This window comes from Gymnoscopelus braueri (genome assembly GCF_963280865.1).
Source record: "Gymnoscopelus braueri genome assembly, chromosome: 17".
Lineage (NCBI taxonomy): Eukaryota > Metazoa > Chordata > Actinopteri > Myctophiformes > Myctophidae > Gymnoscopelus > Gymnoscopelus braueri.
Genome location: NC_137617.1, coordinates 23,401,184 through 23,414,239, shown reverse-complemented (window position 1 = coordinate 23,414,239; position 13,056 = coordinate 23,401,184). Strand labels below are relative to the sequence as shown.

Below are 13,056 nucleotides of genomic sequence, written 5' to 3'. Positions count from 1 at the left end.
TCAGAGCCCCACATTGTTTTGTGTGAATTTTAGAGGCAACCTTTCATTTTATTTATGCCATTTATGGTTTTACATAGGCCTACATGATTGCATTAATTAATGTTTGGAACCAGGCTGGATTGCCAAGGATGTCTGAGCAAAAGTAATTTACTCTTTAAGCGTATGTAACTGTCCTGTAAAGACCCAGACAAACCTTGAACCTGGAAGGTAGTTGGATTTCAACAACTGAACAAGCCTAAAATATAGAAACATAAATTATAACTCACATAAAAAAATAAGGAATACAGGTGTAAAATTGCCTATTTTGTCCAAAATTGTTAAAAAATAAAATATTTAAAGTACATGATTATCCGACCTAAATGTGTCCTTCAACTTCTTGATTATGCCGAAAATGATTGAATAAGGATAATAAGGATAATTCCTTTAACAGGTCCGTTCATGAAAGTCCTTGCGGTCTTGTTTCCAATGAGGGCCTGTGAGCAATTAGGTTTTAGGAATATACAGGTTTTGTAGTAATTTGTAGCAATTGTAAAACAAATATTAGACCTTAATTGTCGAATGTTGATTGGATGCACATGACATAAGTGCATGTATTTTTCTCGAACAGTCCAGTAATAGCAAACAGCCACTAAGTGTCTCTGTAGGGCAGGAAGACTCAAATCGCCCCCTAGTGGTGATACTGTGGAAGTCAGACCGGAAAAGCAATGTTGTGTGTGGAAGCTGTGGCGCGAGAGCCCTGTATCCTATGCTCTGTAGATACAAACTTTTGAAGATCAAAATCGAGCCTTGACACACTCTCTTTTCAGCCGCTGTCACACCCTTTGGGAACGTATATTGTTCGCAAAATCAGGGATATAAAAACTAACTCTCTTAGAGGAAAATATGCCCCGTAGGCGACAGGTAAGAAAAATGTAGGTCGCACCCAACATAGGTTAGCTTAGCTTAGATGCTCAGCTAACTAATAAAGGGTTGCTAAGTCGCTTAGCCTGCTAACAGGAGCTATCTTAACATTTGGCCTGCTGTGGGTTTGGTCACAACGACAGTGGTAGATTTGCAATACAATTACCAACATAAACAATACAAGTTATAAGTTGTATCTGTCATCTTAACTGCTCACTCATAATCGTCCGCAGGGAATTCAGCATAATTAGCATGCTGTTGTCATTCATTGTTGACATGTCTTGCAGTGGCACAGAGTGACAGACAGCAGCTGTCTGGCTGCGTTCAATATGTCATCATGTGCTGTTGAATGGTCGTATTGGAATGTCATGCTTTGTTTTGTGATTTGTCTCCCTGACAGAGACATGTGGCTGGCAGTGGTTCAGATGGGACCGAGGACTCTGACTCCTCTGCTGAGAGGGAGCAGACCAACAGTTCAGAAAGCGATGGGACCATGATGTCCAAGAGACAGCGCCTCACCAGAGCATCCACACGCCTTAGCCAAAGCTCTCAGGGTCAGCCCATTTATCTGTCAAATGTTACCATCCGCTTAACCACTTGAACCCCAGCATCCCTACTATGGGGTCAAAAATAGCAGATCTACAAGCTCACAACATGTTGCGTTGCCATGCGCCGTGAGCTTGTAGATGGGTGAAGGATTTTTTGGTGAAGGATTTTGGTGTAGACGGAAAAAATCGTCGGAAAAGTACAGTTGCACGTGTAAACGGAAAAGTACTCTGGTCCATTTTGACTAAGAATAGAGGGTTTAATGGTGTTTTCTCCACTCTCCTTTCAGATACCCCAGATTTGAAACGAGCTGGAGACCATGACGAGTCTCCACCGTTGACGCCCACAGGGAATGCCCCTTCCTCAGAGTCTGAGCTGGACATCTCCAGCCCCAATGCCTCTCATGATGAGAGCCAGGCCAAAGACGCAGCCAGCAGGGACTCGGACAAGGACCTCTCCCATCGCCCTAAGCGCCGCCGCTGCCATGAGACCTACAACTTCAACATGAAATGCCCCACGCCGGGGTGTAACTCCCTTGGTAAAAATCAAGTGCCACTCTTGGTACAACCACTCAACTAGACTGACACCATTTGGATGAAGTGAATGTTATTGACGTTAATCCCCCTGTTCTAAGCTTGATGTTGATCTGCACTTTTTTTCGTTCCAGGTCACCTTACAGGGAAACATGAACGTCATTTTGCTGTATCCGGATGCCCTCTTTACCACAACCTCTCTGCTGACGAATGCAAGGTGAATCTGAAACCTCTTTGTTATGTTCATGAATTGGAATGGTAACAATTCATGCATTTAAGTGTGTCACCCATGCTGAGGCCAAAATTGGCCTCAGTTCTATTATTACATAGTGTTGGGGTATATTAGTTTACTAGCATGAGTATTGCTTTATCTTTAACACAAGCTGTTATGCATGCCATGGACAGATTGTGCCCCCATGATAGTCTAAGCAGTAAGTATGAGTCTATAGAAACATACAGTGTAATCTGGTGATTGAAACCATACAGTAAACTCTTCCTCAGAGACGTCACATTGCAGAATGCCTCAATAACATTGGATGGTGGTGGTAGATAAAAATATAGTCTGTAGCACTGCTTAGTCCAGATTAGCCAGTTGCTGTTTGTCTATGAGTTTGTCCACTGACTAGTGACTAATATAGTATAAAAAAGTCTGTAGGAATTTAATGAACGTCACAGTGACCAGAGTTCATCCTTGAGTCCACGTGGAAGTTCCCTCAGGATCTCCTAAGATTTGCGCAATTTTGCGTCCACAACGTTGGGACGGACAGACGACTCTAAAGCATTATGCCTCCGGCATGGCTGTGTTCAGTCACTGTATTTCCTGGAGCATCCGATGACACTTGTTACAGTGAATACCACAACCAACCTGGCTGTGTAGTCAAAGCTCAGCACATCATCAAGGAAGGACAAGGACAGGCACCACCCCAGCCACAAACTGTTCACACCCCTATGACCGCGGCCAGGCAAGGAGCCTACTGCAGTATCAAGGGCCACCAGGTTTCTGAACAGCTTCCACCTGGCTACCGTCAGACTGCTGAACAAGGCCTGACCACCGCCTTTCTTCAGGCTGGCCTTGGACTTAACTTTTCCTTGTGGATGTACCATGTGAATTTGACCTGTGAAAGTTTCCGCTCTATGTGAGCCTGTCAACAGGCTGGCCATGGACTTTACTTTTCCTTGTGGATCTATTGTGTGGATTTTACCTGTGAAAGTCACAGCCCTTGTGGACTACATGGTTGAACCTGACAATGCGCTGATACTCTCACACTTTAATGTCTAATCTGATGTACGTACCTGCTGCTATGTGGACCTACCAAACTTAACCGAAGTGCCTCTGCCACCACCTTTGTGTCAAACCTTATGCACCTTATGTCTACCTACTGTACCAGCTGGATGTGCTATGTGTTATTATGTAGATATCTTAGATTTTTGCCTATCCTTGACATGTTTGCCTTTACCACTTTGTTTTTCCTCCTTGCTCCTTGTCTTCTTTTTCTGTCCTCTTACTGAAAACAACAAGAATGATGGAGCTTGCACAAAATTGAATTTCACCCACTTCTTTCATCTTTACATTTGTAAACCTTGATGTGACAATGCATCTTAATATTGAACAAATGCATCATGAAGGCCCCCGTAGATTGATAATTTTTTCTCTGTATTTAACACATTTAGCACAGCGTTGCTGTAAATGAAATGTCTGTTCTATACATTAATTTCAGGTACAGATTTTCTTTTGCGTGCATAAATTCCAATCTTTTTATTCATATTCATCCCCAGGTGAAAGCTGTCAGCCGTGAGAAACAGGAAGAGGACATAAAGGGACAGGATGAGGGCAACACACGCCACGCCACCCGGCACCAGGTATTCTCATCTTTAAGTGATTGCCACCAACTTGAAGGGACATTATCAGAATTTAACATCATCTACATATTAGTAGGGCTAAAAATCCATAAGGAGTTTTCTGTATGTCTCTGAAACCCTGTCAAAGTTGTGCTGACATGTTATTCCAGTGATGTCATTGAGGTCAAATCCATGAATGAGCAAAAGAAACGTAACATCTTGGTTTTATGCTGCTACCGTCAGTGGCTGTGATATTGTCCTTATTAGCGATCTTGACAAAAGAAAATACGAGTGAGGTTGATGTAATGTCGACCATAGACCGTATGGACATGTTTCTATCGACTATGATGACTATCAATAATTTAATGAAATTACAAAAAGAATGTGATAGTACCCCTTTAACTAATGTTGTCTGGTTACTATGGTCAGACTCTTGTTCTTGTCATTGTTGAATGCTCGTGATGTGGATGATGTTGGTATTGAAACTTATTCTACTGTTGCATTTAGAGTATGTTGTCCTGGATAACAGTGTCTGCTAAATACCAATTGACTTGCTGATAGGGAGTGTCGTGAACGTGTTTCATTCATAAATGAATGTCAATGATTGATGTGTTTGTATCACGTCTCTCAGACCCCCACATCAAAGCAGAGCAGATGCAAAGAGCAGGTTACTGAGATGCGGAAGGGGAGAAACTCTGGACTGCAAAAGGAGCAGAAGGAGAAGCACACGGTACATGTACATCAACACTCCTTTTGCTTTGCGTGTGAACACACGCTAACCTCCTATTGCTGGTTGAGAACGCACAACTGTGTGTCCTTTCCTTTGAAAACAATGATGGGTGGGATAACTCTCTGGCACTGTGAAGAGGGGTTTCCCAGTGGGCATGTACTGTAACTCAATCTCTGCCCCTGTTTCTGTGTGGTCCTCAGGAGCACCGCCAGACACACGGCAACACCAGAGAGCCTCTGTTAGAGAACATCACCAGTGAATATGACCTGGAGCTCTTCAGGAAAGCCCAGGCCCGAGCTTCTGAGGACCTGGTAATAGACTGTTACTTATCAATATCTCTGTCTACAACACCTTTTGTAAAATATTTTTCTAGACTGAAGTGAGTGGTTATTACGATTTTGGGTCCCCGGCTGGCTACTATTTCCACCCAGCTGGACAATTGTAAACACTTGTGGAACACTACTTATGGGCTTCAATGAATGACTGTGACACCTGTTGCTGATGTAGATCAAACAGCTGGTAGTGTTTTACCAAAATGTCGTTTTTGATTAGCAGTGTTTTGTTACACTTTTTCAGCTGCTTTCTGTGTTCATTAATATTTTTTTGCCTTCTTCTTTGTTATTTTGTGAAAGTGAGCAGAGTTGCTAAGGTGGCACAGCTGTAAAATACCTGCCCATCACAGCAGAGTCTAGCAGGTTGAATCCACCGTGGTGCATCCGACTTGGCCGAGCGTTTATATAAACACAGTTGGCTGTTTGGGGAGGAATCAATTGGCATAATGACTAAGTTGGGGTGATAAAAGGGGTAAAAATAATTGGCTACTCTAAATGAAAAAAAAAAGAAAAAGGTTTTCCTCTTAATGCTTGTGTTTGAAAAGCACAGACTTATTCCAGGTGTAAAGCTTCTTCTACCCCACGTTAACCCTTCAACAGGAGAAGCTGCGTATCCAGGGACAGATCACAGAGGGTAGTAACATGATCAAGACCATTCTGTTCGGCCGCTACGAGCTGGACACCTGGTACCACTCTCCCTACCCTGAGGAGTATGCACGCCTGGGCCGCCTCTACGTCTGTGAGTTCTGCCTCAAGTACATGAAGAGCCAGACCATCCTCAGGAGACATATGGTAAGAGCTAGGGTCACCAACTCACCATACACAGCTGACATTTCAAGGATATATACACGGACAGTTTTGCAGGACCATTAAGAGCATCAATTCCTTCCTGTTGTATTTGGTCCTCATAGCCAGCCATAAAAAATCCCAATAATAATACTTAAGATGTATATAGCATTATAAGGGTCAGTCACTTTACGTGGGGGGAAACATAAAGAATAAACTTTATTAGCTAAAAGAATAAAATAAATTATGTCCAAAATCTAATACCTGTTGCTGCTAATATTATCCGATCCTGTTTTATAGTTGTTTTTATGTATGTGAAACATTTGTTATTTATATCATGTATATTTAATGCATTTGTTTATATAATATGTTGGCTGTATTAATGTGTTTCCAGGCCAAGTGTGTATGGAAACATCCACCTGGAGATGAGGTCTACAGAAAGGGAGCCATATCTGTGTTTGAGGTCGACGGTAAAAAGAATAAGGTTGGTGTGATGCGATGACATTGTGTCTTGTCTAAATTGTCCATGGCTAGATACATTCTGGTCTCAAAGACAATGTGTTGGTGGTGTTCAGGACAGGTAGACCTTGTTGAGAGTGAGACCTGTATGGAATAAAAATGATCCTCTTCTGTCCTGCTCCAGTCGCTGTTCTAACACCACTGTTCTTATGTGATCTCATTGGAACATTGTGATATTGTCTAAGCGTTATAATTCTGACTGTGATGTACAGTATGGATTGAAGTTTATTTCATGAAAAGTAAATAATAAACTATTGAAAAACAATGCCTTCTATTTTGAGGGAAGTAATGTTACTGATGGTTCGCAAGTTTGACAGCAGTGGAATTGGAACAGCTGTCTCTGAAAAAGCTGGGCCTTTTTGAAAAAGGACAAGAACATTTGTTTTATTTTCCCTATCCAGTTGATCTGGTTTTCCTAATAAAGGTGAAGAGGGATGCAATTTCAGTTTGTGTGTAAGTGGAGCCCTGTGAAAACATGGTACTAGTTTATCACCCTCAAACTAGAGGCCAATGTGTAAATGATGCTTTGTCCCCAGATATACTGCCAAAACCTCTGTCTGCTTGCCAAGCTCTTCCTGGACCACAAGACACTATATTATGACGTGGAACCTTTCCTCTTCTATGTCATGACGGAGGCAGATAATACTGGCTGTCATCTAGTGGGCTACTTCTCCAAGGTAAAGACAGAACTTTTTGTTTGCTTTTTGTTGTTTGTTTAATTTTTTACCTTCTGCCAGGGCACTATGATGAGGTTTAGCACATGGTTAACAAGAACTTAGTTCTACTAAGTAACTTTTTTGTAAAAAATATTGTATGAGATACAGCAATCAACTATTGATACAAATGTATTAAATAAAACATTTTCCATTGTGAAATATAGTTTTATTGGAAGAAACAACTAATGTATCCTATTTCCCCCGTGTCCAGGAGAAGAACTCTTTCCTCAACTATAACGTGTCCTGTATCTTGACCATGCCACAGTACATGAGGCAGGGCTATGGCAAGATGCTCATCGACTTCAGTAAGTAAAAACATGTCCTTAGTTCTTTTTTTACAGATGCTGTCATTGTAGGAAAATAACTGCATCTCACTGAAGGCTTACTGAACTGTTGTTTGGACCGCGGCTCCATCTCCCAAGGGGGATAGTTTGGCATGCAATATTAGTTTTGTCAAGAACAATCTAGGTTATCCGTTTTCTGGTTACAGGAAAGAGTTGCTTGCTTTCTGGTTTACTGAATACTGTGACATCCTCTAGCTCCCATGCAAAGTTTATTTATAACCTATAAGAGTTCATGTGTGCCTTCATGCTACATCAAACAAAAAAAGGTAGATTGGGTGCTGCTCAACTACAATATAAATGTGTATAATAAGACTCCCTACGAAGTGGGTGCATTCTGCTGGCCAGCACGAATTATTCACTCTTACTGTCAGGCTTTTGTTCCATTTGGAACTAAAGTTTTGACATCACATGATGCCTTCTTCAGCGTGTAATATAAAATTACTTTAATATTAGACGCTGAAAAAGTCATCATGTGATGTCAACATATCAGCAGCAAACCTAATTTTTATCTAAGTTAACTTTGCAATCGGAACTAGCGTGTGTGGCAGTATTCTTTTATTTCAGTAGATTTTTCCAGTCAGTACTCAAGGTGTGCTTGTTGTTTTGCTCTGTGTAGACGACACTAATTAAGTTGAACACTATCCCCCTTTAAGTGATCCTCTTTTGACTGTTCTCTCCTTGCTGTGTTCAGGCTATCTGCTGTCCAAAGTTGAGGAGAAGGTTGGCTCTCCAGAGAGGCCTCTGTCTGACTTGGGCCTCATCAGCTACCGTAGCTACTGGAAGGAAGTGCTGCTCAGATACATGTATAATTTCCAGGGCAAGGAGATCTCCATCAAAGGTTTGTGAGAAGCAACACTGTGTAGAGCTAATAAGGCATGGCACAATTATTGCATATTTGCGTAGTATTTTAAATAATCGCATAATTTATTTTGCATAATAGTTGCATAATCGTTTCCATGTTGAAAAATGTTCATCCATTTTTTGTTTACAAAGCCTAAAAGGCTAAAATAAATATGTATTCATATTTTCTGATGTTCAATGCCAAAAAAATCATTAATTGCAATTATTTGTATGACAATCAATCGTCAAGTAAAATGTCATGATCGTGATAGCCCTAGAGCTAATAAGGAAGTTGAAGTCTGTCGATGCATTATCCACCACAATTCACCGAAAAGTGTAGCAGAATAATGGTAGCAGGTTGACAAATGGGACGAATTGTCTATTTGGCATAGACTGTGTTATTGTTTTACACTGTCATCCAGTATTTATGTGGAGCGATCTGTTCCCCAAGGTCTAGTTTGACACTTAAAACAACCTGTGTGGATGAATTCATACATCTATGTCCAAGTATATACATAATCTAAAAATAAGGCATTCTCTTCGCACCTTTGGACCAAAATGACTATGTAGAAGGATTTTACATTGAATCGCCAACTGTTTAATATATACAGTTGCTCATTCTGTTCACCCAGTGTCATAGTCATATGCCAGAATGATTCACTATTGTAATATTTGCATGGTGTATACAGAAATAAGTCAGGAAACCGCGGTCAATCCAGTGGACATCGTCAGCACCCTGCAGTCTCTTCAAATGCTCAAGTACTGGAAGGGAAAGCACCTGGTATTGAAGAGACAGGTAAGATACTAATAAGTTGATCTATGTTAACATGTCTCAATACGGCTTAGGACCCTTGCACTCACCCAGCATCCCAGGTCTAAGTTAGTCCCCCGATTGATGGTTAGAATGAAAACCGCAATTGTCAGTCAAATACTGGAACAGGAGAACACACGAGTAGTGAAGAGGTGCTGACCACGGGAGATTTATAACTGTTTAAAAGAGAGGTCGTACAGCTCATAGTCACGATTCAAAACCTTTTTAATTTGAAAAGAAACCAACTCCTCTCTTTTAAATAGAATGAAAACACCTGTATACCTCTGGGTCCCCAGGGTCGGCAGAGAGCCGTGTTTCCTGAGAGTTTAAAAGGGAACACCGGTAATGTTGGAACCCAAAAAGTGCCGATGCAGACAGACAGATACGTTAGCTATTGTTATAGGATTATAGGAGGTGTGCCCTAAAGAGCACAGACAGTCTCTGATTAGATGGCTAGAAGGACAACAACGAGGTCTTTGAATTCCCATGTGGTGAGAACCACTAGTCTGTTGGATTACTGGGGCGTAGTCATTACGGTAGAGGTCTAAAACATTTTTAAACCTGGTCAACATCCAAATACTGATATATTATTGATTTCAGCTGTTCCAATTCAAAACATGCAAGTTTACAGGACCTGTTTTAATTACAGTACAGTGATTGTATTCAATTGTTTTGTATTTTTTTATGTCCAATGTATTTGTATTTAAGTTCACAAAGTTAATATAAGTATTACTAACTTTTACACTGAATAATTAACGGTAGGGTGAGTGAATTTTGTTTGTTAAAATAAATGTTAAATCGCTCTATATTCTGATGGTACTCATTGCTACAGGGCATAGCTGTGGCAGCCATTTTGTGGTTCCACACATAGAAACCCCATTCATTTCCCCCATAGAGACTTCCCATTTGATTCCGCGACACAGAATCAAATGTTTTAAGGTCATGATTCACTAGGAGCTTGGATGGCTTAGTTCCAGGCTTAAAATAATGAAAATAGATATTTTCGGAAATCTCTATGGGAAAAATGAATGGGGTTTATATCTGTGGAACCACAAAATGCCACTGCTATGCGTGTTTGTTCAGTAACATGAGTCTCCCCGTCTCTCCAGCTCTTTATTAAACAGAACAAAAATATCAATTCGGGATACCAATTATATCCAACCAGGAGAGCAAACTCTCACAGGATAAACAAGTGAAATTGGAAGTGATGACACAGAGAAATGAGCAGACAAAATTGGAACTGAAACACTATAAATTGAAGCTGATAAATGGTTCTCTCTCCTGATTGGTTGAAATTGGCAACCCACCTGCAAATGTATTTTATCAAAGAGTTGGAGAGACAGGGAGACCCCTGTTACTGAACAAACACTCGATAGCAATGATTACTTATTCAGAATATTATTATTCAGTGCTTTAACCTTTTTTCCCCTTTTGTTTTAACCAAAAAAGATCACTTGCCCTACCTTTTAATATCCCTTCATTAATACATGTGTTACCATTATGGTTTATTTGAGTGATAGGGTTTACAGTATTCTACTGGTGAGAGTGCAGGTATGCATTATGCAATTTAGTGGCCCTCTCCATCATCAAAGTTTTCCACCCCTTTTTTTAAACCATAACATAATACAGGGTAAGAATATGCAGAGCACAAGGGTAATTAAACTGATGTCATTCGGTGTCTCATAAATTAACAAGGTAACCTTCACCGTGGTTATTTTCATCCTAGGACCTGATTGATGAGTGGAAGGCAAAGGAGACTAAGCGAGGCAATAACAACAAAACCATCGACCCCAGCTCACTAAAATGGACCCCACCCAAAGGGACATAGGTTCCAAACCGCAGGCAGGCTGCTGAATGAACTCTACCCCACCAGCCACAAGTAGCCTATGAACCTACCAGTCTATCAATAATTATCAGTGTTCTCTGTTTCCGTCTTTAAGTCCGGAAATATCCCAGTAGCCCTCTCATTACATGTTAAAAAGTTTTTTATTTGTTATTTCATATTTGAACGCATATTTATGTTTTAAGCGCCATGAGTAACAATTCAAAGTGTTCCTGACTTGAAATATTGTCAAACAATGAAGGTTGGAGAGAATTTGAATTGAATTGACCTTTCTCTTGTTAGCTTTGAATGTCTTTCTACTTGCTGACTTTCTTTCTTTTTTTAATCCAATATGGCAGATGACATGAATGTTTTGCTTTTCCCAGTCACACAGACAAAAAAAAATACATGGCAGCATTTGCAGCAGCTTTTTATTCAAAAGTGCATTTTGAAGTTTAGTTTGGGCTATACAATATCATCAGCATGACCTTTGAATCCGGACCGAACAGAATGTTCTCTGAGGAGTGATATTTTTTATGTATTGCAGTGGCTCTTTTTGGTTGGCATAAAGATGTTTTAAGATCATGTAAATGTATAATTCCTGGTCAAGTTTCAGTAATAACTGAGTTGGGCCCATTCCTCTTGTTGTGAATCTGCCAAATAAAGAAGAACAAGAAAAATATTCATAAAATCATTCTGATATTTTAGAGTTTTTTTTGGGATGTCATTGATGTGTCCTAACTATTACTCTGACAAATTGCACAAAGGAATAAAACAGCCTCAGGTTTTTCTATCTACAAAGATACCTTGCTTATGTGTTTCCTGTGATACATCAAGTGCACTGCTGGTTGCAACTGGAATTATTCTGGTTAAAGACTCTGCAATAAACAAAACGTTTTATCAACATTTTAATAGGACGGTTTTAACTTGGCTGTAATGATAGTTGTTAATGTGTAGTGGTGCTTTATTATTTTTCTTCTCTTTTTTTTTTACTATTAATAAAGTTGCCTTGAGATTTATCTTGGTTTTATTTGTTCTTACCACCGCTAGTAATGCTTCTCCCCATCAGGCCGACAAACACCTCTCCTTTATGTCCTAAAGGTGCAGAAAGCATAGTCATTAATTCACCATACACTAACTCATACTTTTATTAGCCTGACACAATTGCAACTTTTTAATATAATGGCAATTACAGAAAATTAATTTTAGAACAGTGAACAACTGAATATGGGATATTTTTAGACCATTCTGGCTTCAATCACACTCCACTTACTTCGTCTGCCCATTTTAATAGGTTGTCCTGTACCTGTGATACAGAAAGCCTAATTATTGGACTGTATGTACAGTACTATATTCTATAACATTAAACAAGAAATATCATGTAAGTTATAAAAAATGCTTGTGACTACCTGAGCGTTTGCCCATGAGTCCATAAAAGTGGGGTACTTTAGATCGCTTTCCATTAGCTGTCCAGCTGTCCAGTCTCGCCTCCAGTGAGTCATCCTGTAGGGAACAAAAATAGCACATGTCATTTATCTATGATCTATAATATCAATATTAAATGTCAATAAATCACTTCATTTATTCATTGATATTTTAAATATCAGATTTAAAGATTTATCAAGTAATCCATTGATGCAGTGTTATTGCTTTAAATAATACATGAACAGAAATAATATCCTTTAAAAAGTACAATACATCTGTAAGACTAGCATTTCGATATAATTCCTTGAAAGCTAACAGTAGATTGTTGACACTCACCTGCCAGTCTTTGGAAAGCCATTTCTCCTTATTTATATTGAAAGAGAGTCCCTGACAGGCTTGCACCAAGGCACAGAAGACGACTACAAGCTGTAGCTTCCAGTTATCCATTTAGGGCTTCTAGTTTACTTGTAGTAAAGCGCCTAGTTTTCTATCAGTGGTATGGACCAAGAAGAATATATTTAAAAAATAAACTTTCCCGATAGATGCGATGCAATGCAATGTCCTTACTCATACTGCCTGATCAAACTGTATCCAAGGTCCATTTATACCCCCATACTCCATGCTGCTAGTCCCCTCCCCCTTTAAACATGCTCAAATTATTAGAGACCCTCTGCTTTTTCTTTTGATCTGAAGGCAGGCTGGAACGTTTTCCACATTACTCATCCAGAGCAAAAGGATATGTAGTAGCTAGCTACAATGATTTACTCAAGCCAACTTTTGTTATTGAGCCTCACAAATTTTACAATGTCATGACCATTACTCATGTAAACACTCACTTTTACTTTTTTAGTTAAATATCACATCACGTCTGTTATGAAAGCAAAATCACACCATATTCCAGTCATAAAAAAAT

General features: G+C 39.8%; 2 protein-coding genes across 3 annotated transcripts; one reads left to right on the top strand and one right to left on the bottom strand.

The window, feature by feature from the left end:
• Window positions 1-721: 721 nt before the first annotated feature.
• kat7b (K(lysine) acetyltransferase 7b) lies at window positions 722-11,737 on the top strand. Of its 2 annotated transcripts, none has more exons than XM_080455868.1 (14): window positions 722-900; window positions 1,301-1,454; window positions 1,736-1,984; window positions 2,114-2,196; window positions 3,756-3,839; window positions 4,450-4,548; window positions 4,749-4,859; window positions 5,481-5,672; window positions 6,061-6,150; window positions 6,722-6,862; window positions 7,113-7,206; window positions 7,937-8,083; window positions 8,775-8,881; window positions 10,623-11,737. In XM_080455868.1, exons 1-14 carry the CDS (start codon window positions 883-885, stop codon window positions 10,722-10,724), a joined length of 1,671 nt encoding a protein of 556 aa, XP_080311994.1. In that variant the 5' UTR covers window positions 722-882; the 3' UTR covers window positions 10,725-11,737. The 2 variants fall into 2 exon arrangements, with proteins under 2 accessions (XP_080311994.1, XP_080311995.1); XM_080455869.1 differs by having other exon boundaries at window positions 722-911.
• Window positions 11,499-12,830, bottom strand: LOC308104249 (uncharacterized protein; the record flags this gene model as incomplete). The annotated part of the gene is made up of 5 exons (XM_080454632.1): window positions 12,480-12,830; window positions 12,128-12,221; window positions 11,992-12,024; window positions 11,760-11,813; window positions 11,499-11,596 (listed from the first exon to the last, which is right to left on the bottom strand). The coding sequence occupies exons 1-5, from the start codon at window positions 12,588-12,590 to the stop codon at window positions 11,499-11,501; spliced, it is 390 nt and encodes a 129-aa protein (XP_080310758.1). The 5' UTR covers window positions 12,591-12,830.
• Between the last annotated feature and the right edge of the window lie 226 nt (window positions 12,831-13,056).